Raw genomic sequence first — 16,329 nt, forward strand, 5'->3', positions numbered from 1 at the left:
ATTATAACCTCATCTGAAAAAAGGATTATGACTACACCACCCCGCCATCACAGAGAAGTTGTTCCCTGAGGACTCACAAGATAGGGCTCATAGATGCTTAATTTCATGAAAGAAGTAAGTTATAGTGACACAGGTGCCAAAAGGAAGAATTACACCAGTTTTTCAGCTACATGCAAAACATACTTGAAAACAGCTTCTTCCTAATTATCAAAAAGGATCCACAGAACAAGGCTAGTCTGCAGAGTCTTCCTTCATTTTCATATGTCTCACACCGCCCTACTTACCACTGCAGACAATGACCAGCTCATATACCAACTCGTGGAGGCTCATTAACACGTTCCTAGGTGATGCACACCTGAACTATTTTAAAAAAAGTAGAAATAAAGCCCTTTCTGTGCCTATGTTACCATAAGATTGTTACCCATAAATCTCTGGAAAGTCATGAGAACACTCCTCAGGGACAAAATAATTGCTGATGATTCAGTCAGAAAAGTGATAATAAAGGTTAACTGTCTAGAAAAGAATATTTCTCTAATAGAGATGCAGTATGAGGAAACTAAAGTCAGAATTCTGTATTTTCTGGGGCATGGCAGAATTGAATCGGCCAAGTTTCTAATAAGGTCAATATAAACCAAAACCATATCTATTAAAAATGTTGGAAATAGAACAAACACAAATACCCTTTTTTTAACAGGTAAAACAAAAGATACTGATGTATGAGCGTGGAAAAGGACTTTAGTAAGGACCATAGGACCTACATGAATCAATTCACAACCACTTAAAAGAAGCTCTGCACAAATGCTAGCCACAAGTTAAGACCCTTTAACCATTAAGTAACAAGGAAAAAAAAAAGTCACAATTCTTCAGTTCAGACCAAAAAACTAATGTGACCAATAGAGGTCCAGAGTAATTTGTAAAATCTACATATAGCTTATACATTTCTGAGAAACCATCAGAGAACAGTCAAGAACTCACAAGCCACCAGCTTCTGCAATTCTCTAAGTGAGATGAGTTGACAATGGAGAGATTGGAAAGGACTGTCAAAGAAAAGATGCACCAGAAAACACCTGAGAGACAAAAGGATGGACAGAACTGTTTCAGAGCTGAGAGGAGAACAAATAGCTTTACGGTGAGGTGACCCAAGAAGGTCATCTGGGCTGAGAGGGACTAAGCAGTTCGGAGGACATCCCGGCTACGCAGAAAACCTGCATATTGCTCTTGACTACTTGAACCCATCCCAAAGGTTTCAGAAGACACAGGAAATTAAAACAGCAATATACAAAGACAACTGCGCACAGATCAAGGCATTTTGTACGCTTTTGAGAAAGCGGCAGTAGTACTCTAAGAGAAATGCCTGCATGCTTGAGACCATTTGCTTCTCTCTAAAGTTTGCCTTTGTGCAACCCCTGTGTTTGTTTTGAGCCTACAGCTACTGTACAAAAGCCGTACTGTATTGCTGATCATCGCCTCCCATTCCCTATGTCTTATCTAGGAATACCACTACCTCCTAGTTAAAATAGAGAGATGGGAAATCAGAACTACACTTAGCATTAAAGACGTGAGCTCATCATGAATGTATATAGACTGGTTTAGTTTTGCTTTCTATTGGTTTCCTAATAATGTAAAGTATTCCATTTACTTTTTGATTCTCTTTGAGTAGTCACGTTCCTAGGAGCTCTGTAACATCTCTATGATCTCTTTCCCTCATGGAAATGGTTACTTTAGAGTCCACCACTGTCAGTGTAAAATTAGGATTGCAGCCCTTTGCTGGCAGCAAAACAGATCTTATTGGATTAGGACCTCTCAAAGAGAACTGATAATTCTCCAAAGAGACATACTGAACAGAACTGTAACTATGTGTATCCCATATTTAGATCACACCATAAATTAAACCATAAAGTGTTTAAAAAAAAAAAGTAATGTCAAACTGATACTGACATCTCTAACCTACTCATAATTCAAAATCAACAAATACAAGACTGAAAAAAATTTGTATTTTATTTACCGAACTAAGTGACTGTTTCCTTAAAGTCTTTGACTCTGTAGCCATCCCTTCATCCTAGTGTTAGATGGAGGAAAAGCAAGGAAAATGGATCCATAAGCTTAGGATTACCACAGAGAAATCCAAGAATTAATCATATAGTGATATAAATCAGCAGCAGCAGGTCAGGTTCACTCCTCGGCACCTGACAAAAGACTTCCTTCAGAACTGTGCTGGACAGAGGTGGATTGGAAAAGACAACTTGACTGATTAGCCTGCAACGACACGGCTTCAGTAACCAATATCTACCGAGTAGTCCAAGGGTTAGAGTAGTGGTTTTACGTGGCTGTGGAGTTTGCGTGGGGAAATTGCATTCCCACCAAAAGCGTTAAAAACCTATCTTAAAAGCCCTTCTTCAACTGCTTATGAGTTTCACCACCTTGGTCAAAATCCTGCCCTCCTAGCCTTTCTTCAGGCACCAGCAAACACACAGAAAGCAAGGTTTGCACTTCTCTCCATGTATTTAAGACACACATTTGTCTGAAAAGACTACTGAAGCCCTACCTAAGTTACTTCAAGACATCACTCTCTTGGTAAATACAGCTATGTTCACCATATTTGAGTATGGACATGTCTTGTGAACATCTCAGGTCATTAGAAATCAAGCATGGCTGGTCTGAGTGCAAGACTTAATTCCAAACACCGATGGCATTGTAGGCAGACGCTGAATCTCTTCACTATGCTTCCCTACACATACATTTGAATTTTGAATACTACTTTTTCCTGCCCAGTATACAAAATGCTGAAGAACAACAGTAGACACTGAAGAATGATGTTAGACATAGCTAGAAGACAGCAGACAGAAGGCAATGGTAAGGTGTGGTGACTGGGAGACTGAAAAGATATTAGAATATGAAATTAGTAAGATGGATGAGGTGAAAGTTTTAGGTTAATTAGGACCTAACAAAACCTAGTATTGATATTCATTACTAGATTTTCAAAACTGTGATTAAATCAAATTTCTGGAACCAAAGACATGGGCTTCTTGTGCGAGTCCTAGCAAAAAATCTCAAATTTTGATGTAGTCCCTTATGTTTACATGTTTAAACACTGCTACTGGTTACCATTTAAAATACCTATTACAGTTATTGACTTTAAATGCCTATATACACTCCCAACTACCTTAACTGAAATGAAATAATATTAAATCCACGTCTTTAGTTGCTAGGCATAACCTCTACTAAATATAGTGAAAACTTTCAATACTGAAGTAATATTTGCTGCTTAACAAAAGTGAAATTGGAACGTGCTAATTTATGGGTTTTGTAAGCAGGGAATCCCATAGAAAGAGATGCTTTGGTGTGGCTCAAATGAGAAAAAAGGGAACGACTTCAAGTATATCAGCAGTTTCACTAAGGCACCAGAAAATTCATGGAGATTATTGGCTTAGTTTGTTTATACCTCCTCCCTCTCTTCTTCCCCCTCCTGCTACCTTCATACTCAGCACACTCCCACATACATACCAATATTCGATGTAGAATTAAAAAATCATTATTCATCCCTGGACAAAAAGGAAAAGTAATTTTCCTGCTATTCTTTGCTATTGTTTTGCTGTAACCACTTTGCAATAATGTGCTGTGATGCTGTCAGCTCAGCCAGTGGAGCTTTCCAATTTTCCTAGTAAATATGAAAAATGTGAGTAGCAAGTAGAGGCACGTCCAATTTGTGCAAGAGATTGGCATCCCGCTCTATTTCTGGGCTTCCCGTGTTGGGACCCAAGGTTTTAATTCGGGCCCAGCCCTATTTGTAGATCTCGAGGTGCTTTCCACCTGAGACCACGTGCTCCCTCCACCCTCCTCTCTCCCCCGCAGGACAGCCGGTGTAGGGCAGAACACAGCCGCTCTCCAGGCGTTTGCCGTGCAGGAGCTGATCACCGTCCTCCTTTGGGTCAAGTTCTAAGAAGACTGGAAAGGCCGTGGTACACCACCACCGTGCTCCACCCCACCTCCATCCCCAGCCTCGCTGCAAGAAGGTTATCAGATGCTTGGAGACACATACTGAAATACTTTGTTCCTCTGAATTAACAGCGTGTTGGAGACCGTCTTACAGTTCAGGATGAGATCCTCTGTATACAGGGAGAACCCAGCAGATGAATCACCGATGGAGAAGAGGGGACACGCATTCAGCAACACCCTGATGTGAAGACTCAAGAGACTGTTATAAACAATTATATTAATTGTTAATAATTGAGGCCTGTATGTGTAATCTACTGACTGTGGTGATGTCCTTTTTTGTGTTTTGTATCTTTGTATCCCTTGATTTATGTTCGCCTAGGCAAGTTTAAACCCTTTAGTATGTAAGAAAACCTTGAGCTTTGTTAACAGTAGGCACAAAGAGATAAGAAACCTTGAGTTCTGCTGAGCTTCGTGATTAAAACTGGCCAGGGTCAGCTAACTGGGAGGAAAGAGATAAACCACCTGGGATGACCCACACTGCGCATGCCTTAAGAGAAAGGTCAAATAGCGGACACCGTGAGGAAGACTAGCGAAGACCACCAGAGGACGTCCGAAAGACCACCAGAGGCCTTAACACGCATGCGTAACGAACATTATAATATGTTAATGACTTCTCGGAAAAAGGATGAATATGTAACGTGTTTCTCGGAAATCTAATGCATATACATGAACGCTCTGTATTTAGTCTGTACACTAAAGCCTAACGGTGTGCACGATAGGTGGAGCGATCCCCCGTGCAACCAGCGCTGCTAATAAAGAATACCTACTTAATAGTTAAAATTAACTATTGAGTCAATGTCCTTTGAATCAATCTGGCGACCCAGGTGGGACTTTCTCTGCTCGGCTGCAGGACCCGCTGAGAACAGGACTCCCTAGGGTACCCCCGGGATTTTCCCGGAGGGGCTCCTCGCCTCACTCGGATCACTGCGGGAGCAGACAAGAACACCATCGGAAAGAATAAAAGGTATTCTTTAAATTATTAGTTGGGGACCGGTCATTTGGGCTGTCCATAAGTCATAAGATTTACTTATGCAGGATGGCGTATGCCAGGTAGTTGATGCTCTTGGTATACCTTTGGTTTTGGTTTAATACGTGTCTGGACATTTTTGTTGCAGTATACTCTGTATGCTGTTGTGCACTTTGCGTGCTTTTGGTTTAGTGCCCATACATGTATTTTGGTTTCTGGTTTAGCTTTGTTTCAGACCTTTTGGCTAACTGAATGTGGTAAACGACTATTGGATTGGAAACGGATTACGGAGATCATCGTGAGTTTTGAGTCAAAACTGTGATAAAATCGAGTAAAAAAAAAAAAAAAAAAAAAAAAAAAAAAAAAAAAAAAAACGGTGAATTGAATGCTTGGGTGAGTGAGAGGCAGCTGCAAAGTGTGTGTGAAATTCCGATCCGCAGACTCGTATCTCCGTAGGAGGTACGACCGGAGATGAATGAAGTGTGATTGATTTACTGATGATTTGGGACGTGAACTTATACATTACTATTATAGTTATAACTTTGAGCTTGGTTATTTTATTAACCTTGTGTTGTTGTTGTTGGAAGAAGTTCCCTGTCTGGTGTATTCTATAAATGTGGGTATTTGAATGGTGTCTTCTGCATCCAGGAAATGAGTGTAAACCCGTATATATCCTAGAGTGTATGTGGTGTAAACAAAAGCTACAAATAGATTGTGGAAAGGATATTGAATGCCCTAAGTGTCGGGTCTGGGCTTCCTGGGACAAAAGAGAGAGAGTCACGTATATAGCAGGAATAATTTGTGGTTGGGAAGGTAAAAATCAGAGCAAGTAATATGGGAGGTAGACAGAGCGGTGGAATACTGAAAAAGAGCCCCTTAGGTTGTATCCTAGCACATTGGAAGGAAATTGGGGGACCCCCAGGTGGGAATGTGGATAGAAAAACTCTGATAAAATATTGTAATCAATGGTGGCCCTTATATAAATTAGATGATGATGAAAAATGGCCCTTGAATGGGACACTAAACTACAATACTTTGTTGCAATTGATGCTATTTTTGAGACGAGAGGGAAAATGGGATGAAGTAATGTATGCAGATATGTTTTTCACTTTAAGAAATCATTCAGACTGGCAGAAGAAATGTGGCATTAATTTGGCCCCACAAGACCCTCTCGTGCTAGCGATAGAAAAAGAGCAAAGAAAGAGTACGGGAAAAATGAAAAGATGTTGCTCAGCATGTAGTATAGGACAAAGGTGTATAAAATTAAAGAAAAATGAAGAAAGGATGGAAGAGGACCTCGATCTCTCTCTTTCTGTATTACCTCCACCATCCTCAGAGGGAAATTCCATTGAGGATGCGGGTGCGGAGGAACCTGAGGAAAATACAAAAACAAAAGATTTAGGTTTCACACCTATAACGGCCCGTACTCGAAGTAAGATGGGCCCTATTATTCAGGCTCCTCTGAGACAAGCGGTGGGGGTTACTGGCCCCACTAGAATTAAGATACCATTTACAATGAATGATTTGGATTCATGGAGAGAAGTAGTAAAGGAATACCGAGACGACCCCGAAGGAGTTGCCAAAAGATTCGAGCTGATTGTTAAAAATCAAGACCCAGATTGGAAGGACATCGATTTAATGTTGGATGCCTTAACTGAGACTGAAAAACAATTAATAATAAAGAATGCACGAACTCAAGTGCAAATTCAAATAACTGCTGGGGTTTTACCCGGTGTGGTAGATAACCACATACCGAGAACCGACCCCAATTGGGACCCTAATGATAACCATGATTACCGATTATTGAAAAAATATCAAGAATGGATAAAAATTGGTATTGAGAATGCAGTACCGAAAGCAGTTAACTGGTCAAGCCTGTACGCAGTAAAACAAGGTCAGACTTTCTTGACCGGTTAAGAGCAGCAATGCGGAAATATACTATATTAGACCCTGTTTCTGAGGTAGGGAAACAGCAGCTAGTCTCTTTGTTCTTGGGACAATCCTCAGAGGATATAAGAAGGAAACTTCAGAAATTAAAAGGGACAGAGATAAGGGATTTAGAAAAGTTGATAGAAGAGGCCTGGAGAACGTATCGGAATAGAGAAGGGGAGGAGAGACGAAAAATGGGAACAGCTATTGCCGCAGCTACAGTAGCCGCGCTGGGAAGACAGGATAACTCCCTTCGTGGGAGGGGTCGGGGAACTGGAAGGAGGGGAGGCTCGCGCCAGCCCCTAAGGTCAGATCAATGTGCTTATTGTAAAGAAATAGGTCACTGGAAAGGACAATGTCCCAAGCTGAGTGGAGCACAGGCTGTTGTAGCCAATATCACCTCTGGTCAATGAGGGGGACCGGGGGAATCCACCCTAGCGGATCCACTGGTTAAAATTAAGCTAGGGAAAATAGAACAAGAGGTGGATTTTCTTGTAGATACGGGGGCGTCCTATTCAGTGTTAAATCAAAAGCTGATACCGGAGGATGAAGAGTTTGTGACTGTAATGGGAGCTATTGGCCAGCAGAAAAAGGCTTATTTTCTAAAACCGCTTAAATATAAATTAGGTAAACAAATGGGAATACATAAATTTCTGTATTTGCCCGGATCTCCGAAATCCTTGTTGGGCCGCGATTTGCTAGAACAATTGGAAGCAGAAATTGTTTTTGAAAAAGGAAAAATGAAATTGAAAATCAAGGAGGACCAGCTAATTAACATTCTAAGTTTAGCATTAATACAAACTAAACCAAAATTTGAGGTGCCTCCAGAAATCATTGATCAGGTATAGCCTGGAGTCTGGGCCTCCGAGGTTCCGGGAAAAGCTAAAAATGCAGCCCCCATAGTAATTAAACTAAAACCAGGAGCAGAGCCAGTAAAAATTAAACAATACCCCCTGAAATTGGATGACAGAAAAGGAATAAAGGAAATAATCGATAGGTTCCTACAGTATAAAATATTAATTGAATGTGAATCAGAATACAATACCCCCATACTGCCAGTTAAAAAGGCAGATGGAAAAAGTTATAGGTTAGTCCAAGATCTGAGAGCTGTAAATAAGATTACTGAAGATATACATCCAGTAGTTGCAAACCCATACACTTTGTTAACAAAACTAAAAGATAACCAAGTTTGGTTTACCGTACTGGATTTGAAGGATGCCTTTTTTTGCCTGACCCTAGCCACAGAAAGCCAGAATTTGTTTGCTTTTGAATGGGAAAATCCTGAAACTGGAAGAAGAACTCAGTTAACATGGACAGTATTACCACAGGGGTTTAAAAATAGCCCCACTATTTTTGGAAATCAACTGGCAAAAGAACTTGAAACTTGGGTACCTCCGGATAATGAAGGGGTTTTGTTACAGTATGTAGATGATCTCTTAATAGCTACTGAAACCAGAGAAAGTTGTATTCAATGGACTGTGAATCTTCTTAATTTTTTGGGTTTGAGTGGATATCGAGTCTCTCAACAGAAAGCTCAATTAGTCCAGCAACACGTGACCTACTTGGGACTCGTAATCTCGGGAGGACAACGGGAACTTGGGACTGAACGAAAAGAAGCCATTTGCCAAACTCCGGAACCCCAGACGGTGAAAGAGCTGCGGACCTTCTTAGGGATGACAGGTTGGTGTCGCCTTTGGATACATAATTATGGATTATTGGTGAAGCCATTATATGAGCTGATAAAGAAAAACCAGTCAAAATTAATTTGGACTGGAGAAACACGAAATGCATTTAAACAGCTCAAACGAGAGTTAATGAGAGCTCCTGCTCTTGGACTGCCGGATGTTTCAAAACCATTTTGGCTGTTTTCTCATGAAAGACAAGGAATAGCCTTGGGAGTACTAGCACAAAGACTTGGTCCCTATAAACGGGCAGTAGCTTATTTCTCCAAACAACTGGACGAGGTGAGCAGAGGATGGCCTGGTTGCCTTCGAGCTGTCGCAGCAGTTGTTATCAATATTCAAGAAGCCCGAAAGTTTACCATGGGACAGAAAATAACAGTGCTGGTCTCTCATACAGTTTCAACGGTCTTGGAACAAAAAGGAAGCCATTGGCTCTCGCCCCAGAGATTCTTAAAGTACCAAGCAGTGTTGATAGAACAAGATGATGTAGAAATTGTGGTTACTAACATTGTCAATCCAGCCTCTTTTCTTAGTGGGACTCTGAATGAACCAGTGACACATGATTGCATAGAAACAGTAGAAGCTATATATTCCAGTCGACCAGACCTCAAAGAAGAACCTCTGGAGGATGCTGAAAACTCCTGGTATACCGACGGGAGTAGTTTTATAAAGCAGGGACAACGTAAAGCAGGATACGCAATCACAACCACCCAACAGGTAATCGAATCTAAGTCTTTACCTCCTGGGACTTCAGCCCAGAAGGCGGAGATAATTGCCCTCACCCGAGCATTGGAATTGGCAAAAGGTAAAAAGATTAACATTTGGACAGATTCTAAATATGCATTTGGAGTAGTTCATGCTCACGGTGCAATTTGGAAAGAACGAGGATTGCTAACTGCTCAAGGAAAACAAATAAAACATGCAGAAGAAATCTTAAAGCTATTAGAGGCTGTAAAACAACCAGAAAAGGTAGCGATCATGCATTGTCGAGGACATCAGAAAGGAAACACAGATCCAGAAATTGGAAATCGACTGGCAGATTATGAGGCTAGGCGGGTGGCAGAAGAAGCGAAAGCAGAAACATTATCCTTAATACCAGACGGTAAAATCCAAACTGTAAGTACAAATCAAAAACCAAATTATTCAAAAGAAGATCTAAAATTAATTGAAGATTTGGAAGGTAAACTAGAGTCAGATGGATGGGTTCGTTTAGCGGATAATCGTATAGTAATACCATCCAATTTAATATGGACAACAGTTTTAACTGAACACAATAAGACGCATTGGGGAGCAGATACTTTGTACAAGAGCTTAAATCAGAAATTAATAGGACGCAATCTGTATACAATGGTGAAACAAATATCTCAACAGTGTGAAATTTGTTTACGTAATGACCCTAATGTGGCGAATAAAGTAAAGTTAGGAATAATTGGTAAAGGGAATTATCCAGGACAACAGTGGCAAATTGATTTTTCGGAACTCCCAAGAAAAGGGGGGTACCGATACTTGTTAGTCATGGCTGACACATTTTCAGGCTGGCCAGAGGCCTTCCCCTGCCGAACAAACAAAGCAAGGGAAGTAACTAAGATATTGTTGAATGAAATCATTCCTCGTTTTGGAATTCCAGCAACAATATCTTCCGATCGAGGCCCTCATTTTTGTGCCAAAGTAGTACAGCAGGTGAGCAAAACTTTGAAGATAGATTGGCAACTACATACCCCATATAGGCCTCAAGCAAGCGGACAGGTTGAAAAAATGAATCATTTAATTAAACAACAAATAGCGAAAATTGGTCAGGAGGCCAATCTAACCTGGCCCCAATCTCTCCCCCTGGCGTTACTTAGAATAAGAGTAAAACCAAAAACCAAGGAAAACCTAAGTCCCTTTGAAATATTGTATGGAAGACCATATCAGTCCCAATTTACAGGGGAGGATTTAACCCAACTAGGTACAGGACATTTGTATGACTATATGATATCCCTCCAAAAACAATTAGAAAATATAAATAAACAGATTTTGGGAACCAGGGCTAGAGGATTAGATCAACCAATTCATCCCTTTAAACCAGGTGACTATGTATATGTAAAGATCTTTTCAGGACAACCCCTGGAGGAGAAATGGGATGGCCCCTATCAAGTGTTACTGACGACCTTCACTGCCATTAAGATCAAGGAACAGCTGGCTTGGATTCACTATTCGAGAGTGAAGAAAGCACCTGAGAGGCCATGGACGGTCACCTCTACAGGACCCACAGGTCTGCGATTTTCCAGATCATGATAATAACTGAGTTATTACTTGGTCCAAATGAAGCTCGGTGGAACTCGAACTCACATTTCTCCTTGACACAAAACGTTTCCCAAATTCTGAACAGAACTGATTGTTGGATATGTACTCACATGCCAGAATATGGTGGAAAAGGGATCTCGCTGATTGGCATCCCGATACCAAGTAACCACTCCTGGGCCACTCTTTGGGAAAGTACCACATGGTATACTGGCAATGACGAAGTTCAGAAATTAGAAATAACTAGTCCTAAGGCCCAGGAGCCTTATTGCACGTGTGTACAGAGGTGTAATCCACCTAAAGGACTCGGAAAACTTGACTGCGTTAATGGGACGTATGTAGGGAATCACACAGTTTGTAATAAAACTATAGATATTGGAACTTCAACTTCCGTTAATACTACAGCATGGCCAGTGCCAGAGGGAAAAGGATGGTACTGGCTATGCAATGACACTGCCCGGAAAGTTTTACCAAAGAATTGGATGGGAACATGTACTCTGGGAGCTGTAGTACCGAATATGACTATACACAGTTCTCCACCAAAAGGATGGGTGCGAACACACTTTCACAGGTTTAGACGAGAAGTTGAAAATCCTTTAGTAAGGAGACCTACTGCCTTTCACAGCTTTGTCCGATGGTTCCTTCCATGGTTGGGAGTAAGTGAGCTAGAAAAAGCCATAGTTAATATTTCAGCAGTAATAGAGAATCTTGAAAACAAAACAATTGATGTAATAAAAGCCCAACAATTGGAGATATCCAGTTTATCTCAAATTGTACAACAAAATAGAATGGCATTAGATCTATTATTGGCCTCTCAGGGTGGAGTATGCACAGTTATAAACACGAGTTGTTGCATGTATGTGGATCAAAGTGGAAGGATATCCACTGACTTAGAAGAAATTTGGAAACAGACCAAAATACTACATGAAATAGCAAAGGATGACACTTCATGGGGATTTCAGGAATTATGGGATAAATTAACCTCATGGCTACCGAACTTTAAATGGTTAAAGCAAATATTCATAACATTTATAATTCTCATAGCCTTAGGGATAATAGTATGCGTAATGCTTAAGTGTTTCATGTGGTGTAGCCAGAACACCACCGAGAGCTATGAGAATTGGAAGCGGAATAAAATTAAACATCAAGTAGAAACTGGGAAATATTTCGCTCGGTCTCTTGAAAATAACGGAATTATATGATTGCAAAAGAATTTGCAAAGGTATAAAGAAAAGGGGGGAATGATGTGAAGACTCAAGAGACTGTTATAAACAATTATATTAATTGTTAATAATTGAGGCCTGTATGTGTAATCTACTGACTGTGGTGATGTCCTTTTTTGTGTTTTGTATCTTTGTATCCCTTGATTTATGTTCGCCTAGGCAAGTTTAAACCCTTTAGTATGTAAGAAAACCTTGAGCTTTGTTAACAGTAGGCACAAAGAGATAAGAAACCTTGAGTTCTGCTGAGCTTCGTGATTAAAACTGGCCAGGGTCAGCTAACTGGGAGGAAAGAGATAAACCACCTGGGATGACCCACACTGCGCATGCCTTAAGAGAAAGGTCAAATAGCGGACACCGTGAGGAAGACTAGCGAAGACCACCAGAGGACGTCCGAAAGACCACCAGAGGCCTTAACACGCATGCGTAACGAACATTATAATATGTTAATGACTTCTCGGAAAAAGGATGAATATGTAACGTGTTTCTCGGAAATCTAATGCATATACATGAACGCTCTGTATTTAGTCTGTACACTAAAGCCTAACGGTGTGCACGATAGGTGGAGCGATCCCCCGTGCAACCAGCGCTGCTAATAAAGAATACCTACTTAATAGTTAAAATTAACTATTGAGTCAATGTCCTTTGAATCAACCCCACCCCCACGTAAGTTTTTCTGGAAAAAGCGTAGGGGTCAGACATTTTGTAATGATGCACAAATAGCGTCATAATTTTCCAAGGCTGCGAGGGGACCTTCTCTCTGTGCTAGCCAAAGTGACTGATGCTGAGCTCAGGGAGAGGCCTTACTTCAGATCTATTTTAGACCAGACAGTGGTTTTGAGCCCACGCCGCTCAGCCACTCTACCACAAATGCCGTCCTTCACTGATAGCGCTGCCCTGCGCTTTGCCTAGTACCTACCTTCTGTGTTTCATTGGAAAGACCAAATGGCTCAAAATTATACTTTTAATTAAAAAAAAGTGTTGATAGATGGTGTCCCTGCTTTTGGAGCATGCACCTGGGTGCCAAAGCCACCTGCACCACTTGCATTGTCCCTTGCAGCAGACCCACCTGGGGGAAGCAGCACCATAATTAAACTAATGCATGCCCTGAATCTCAGCCCACGCAGAAGCGAGCAGCTAGCTCTCAGGAAAAGCAAATTTGCTTTTGTTAAGGAACAACTCCCAAAGAAGGGCCCGGCATTAAGTGCCCGGTGCTGTCTGCATGAGCCTGCGGGCCTGTTTCCAAAGAAACAAGGAAGCTTTTGTAGTTGCTGTTGTGTTGCTTGAGCATCTCACACAACGCACGCTCTTCAATACATTTAAATTCTGTTGCATACGCCTGCCATTAACAGGCATCTAACACGACGCATACTCTGAGACAGCAAAGATTCATCCCAAAGTTAAATGAATCCAGACTCCAGGACTGAAATGGGTTAAAAAATGACCTTTCTGTTGCGTGCCATTGAACCACCTGCCTTTTCATTTCACCGATACTTAGCAGTGTAAAAAACCAGTGCAAATAAAGCCTGCTGCATCACCCACGAGGGTCACTTTCCTTGTGCTATAGGGATTATGTCAGGTAATATTTCTTGAGGCTGAGACTGTGCTGTTTAATTACTAAGTTGATATTTTCAAGAGTTTCAATAAGTAGCTCTGCCTGGTCAGTGCTGGCATGGGAGTCACCAACGTCACTAGCAGAATGGTGCATCCAAAAAACCCCACCATATTTATATTTCCTTTCTCTTCTGACAACCTCTCTATGCAATTAAAATACTTTAAAGCTGGTACAGGACACATTTTTTATTTTAGGTATTTTTACGCAGAGCCTACCACAATGGGAAACTGCGAGAAAGCTCCACCAGAGTCTTTGTTAATCCATGGAAGGTTAAACTCTGTGCAGACTTCAGACATTAAGTATTAAAATATTGACACATATACTAGCATGAGAGAGTAAAGAAGTACTCATGCTGCTTTTCCTATGGCAATAAACATACCAAGTCAGTCACTGATCAAAAGCCTACATACTATTTCTATGAAAGATGTTGCATATATTAGGATATGAGCACTATTTAGGCTAGATAGTCTTTGAGTTTATTTAGGCTCTAGTCTTTGATAATATCTCATTGCAGATTTTACGTCCTGATCTTATATACATATATCAATTTCAGATTGATCAAGTAGAAAAAGCCATAGAAAAGTCTTATATTAAAGAGGACTATATTTCTGCCATTTCCTATCCCTGTTATTTGCACCCAGATGACTGGTTTTGATCTTTTGGCCCATATTTCTGTACTCACACCTGCCAAAGCAGTACAAGTAAATCCGCAAAAAAGTCCCTGTGGTGAAGGCAGTGGTCTGGGGGCCACTCAAATCAATGGAAGCTTTTTTTGTCCAGAACTGGATCCAAATTTCATCACAATTTTACTTGCTCAGTAAGCTTGGGGTGAAACTGGACACAGCTTAACTTCATTCAGATGTTTCACTTACATTCTTGGATCAATTCATACGGTGATTTCAGTCCTCAGAGCAGGACAGAATCCCACAGATAAACTGGAATTATGATGTGTAACATGTTCCGATGGCTTTTCATTCAGTCAGTTAAATTGGTTTATTTTTTATTTCATGTAAAACGAGTGGGTATGTAAAAAACCTACCATATTTTTCCAAGCAAATTACTATCTTGGGCTAAGACTAGACATTTATATTATTTGAATCAAATGTTCAATATTGACAAGAGGTGATTGTTTTGCATTGCATATTATCCTATTTCATAGAAAAATAACTTAACTCCCTTAATAGAGGCAAATTTGTTAAGGAATCTTCTATAAGAAATGTTTTTCAGCAGAAAGTATCCAATCATCAGAGCCAAGGCATTTTAGAAAGGAGCAGATCTGAACAAAACCATCTGGAAAATACATCTTTTAACCAAACTGTTAAAATGCCTAGTTTTAATTTTAAAAGTTTAATTTAGAAAAATGTTTTGTTTCAAAATTGTAGCATCTGTAACTGGTATATCGATTACAAATGTGAAAATAATGTACATGCCTTTTAAAGGACTTTTATTTTCAAATATATCTTCAGATAACCATAACAAAATCAGAGCATAAGCAGGCGACTTTTGGGATTTGAGAGAAAAGGCTGCTGAGGATCAGAGAGATGGGAATCTGGTACAAATTTCACCTCATGTTACCTGAGCACAAATAGCCATCGTGACTGCAGAATCACAGCAGGAGAGGTTGTTCATTTATACACATTAAACACAGGTTCTTTTTGTGAAAGTATGCTATCTGATACAAAGGATATCAAGCTTTTGCTCAAAAGACCAAAGTCAAAACAAAACCTTCTAATGGATCTAATTGCATATGATTTTTTAAAGCATTTTTTACAGTTTTCTTTCCTTTTAAAGACAGAATGTCGCTCAGTTCTATTAGATTTTGCTATGTGTTCATTCGTCATCATTTGCCTGTGAAATGTCTCATCAAGTCCATATTTTGAATAAAGACTGCCTACTCTTTTCATTCCTGCTAGCTTAAGAAAGAAGAAGAAAGACAGGAAGAAAAAAAGGGGGGGGGGAAGGCAACCCCTTTCTACATATCCACCAGCGTCCTCATCTGGAAATTCCCAGGAGATCAGAAGTTTGGCTTCACCAGGAACAAGATAAAGATGGAAATGACAGTCTTTCACATGCGCTGGAACTTTTGTGCTACCAACATAAAAACCCCATAGCACAGCATATAATATTTCCTATTTTTGCATTGTATTTTCATCCTGAAGAATACTGTGCCTTTGGAAACTAGGTTGGAGGGTGGCAACCACTGAGCATGTAACATGCTGAATAATAGGAGGAGGAGAATGCCAACCCTTCCTCTCCTCTCCTGACACAGAGCAGAAGAAAATCCAACTCTGAATGCTAAATGACTATGCAGTGTAATTAGAACTTCAGATTTTAATTCCAGTTCGCACAATTAACTCCTTAGCAGTCTTTGGGGGTGATTCAGGTGTATAAATAGAGATGCCCTGTGCCATTTTAGATGCCCCGGGGTATCTGAGAAGTCTGTAAAGGGCTGGCGGATACCAGGCAGGAGCTATGGGAGACATGAGTCTCTCCAGAGCCACAGCTGGAGGCCAGGCAGCTAGTCTAGTGCACCTAAAATAGCATTAGGTATTTATGGTTGGGCATTTAAATCCCTCTTCTGTTCTCTGGAAAAGTGGACTAATTAATCTGTTGAAATAAATTTATCTTTCTAGGTAG

The 16,329-nt window shown here is 40.5% G+C and overlaps 2 protein-coding genes across 2 annotated transcripts in view; one reads left to right on the plus strand and one right to left on the minus strand.

Moving 5' to 3' along the window:
- Positions 1 to 16,329, minus strand: part of SHISAL1 (shisa like 1) — a 204,168-nt gene that overhangs the window by 153,883 nt on the left and 33,956 nt on the right. The window lies entirely within an intron of this gene.
- LOC128143012 (uncharacterized) lies at positions 6,401 to 10,851 on the plus strand. Its single transcript, XM_052789830.1, has 4 exons — positions 6,401 to 6,603; positions 6,929 to 7,052; positions 8,422 to 9,690; positions 10,663 to 10,851. Exons 1-4 carry the CDS (start codon positions 6,401 to 6,403, stop codon positions 10,849 to 10,851), a joined length of 1,785 nt encoding a protein of 594 aa, XP_052645790.1.

This window comes from Harpia harpyja, chromosome 6 (genome assembly GCF_026419915.1).
Source record: "Harpia harpyja isolate bHarHar1 chromosome 6, bHarHar1 primary haplotype, whole genome shotgun sequence".
NCBI lineage: Eukaryota > Metazoa > Chordata > Aves > Accipitriformes > Accipitridae > Harpia > Harpia harpyja.

Bases quoted from the DNA above. Each gene is read 5' to 3' on its own strand.
- LOC128143012 (XM_052789830.1), top strand. From the start codon at position 6,401: ATGGGCCCTATTATTCAGGCTCCTCTGAGACAAGCGGTGGGGGTTACT. The intron at 7,053-8,421 runs GTATCGGAATAG...GTCTCTCAACAG, and splicing joins ATAGAAGAGGCCTGGAGAAC to AAAGCTCAATTAGTCCAGCA. The intron at 9,691-10,662 runs GTAAGTACAAAT...GTATATGTAAAG, and splicing joins CAGACGGTAAAATCCAAACT to ATCTTTTCAGGACAACCCCT.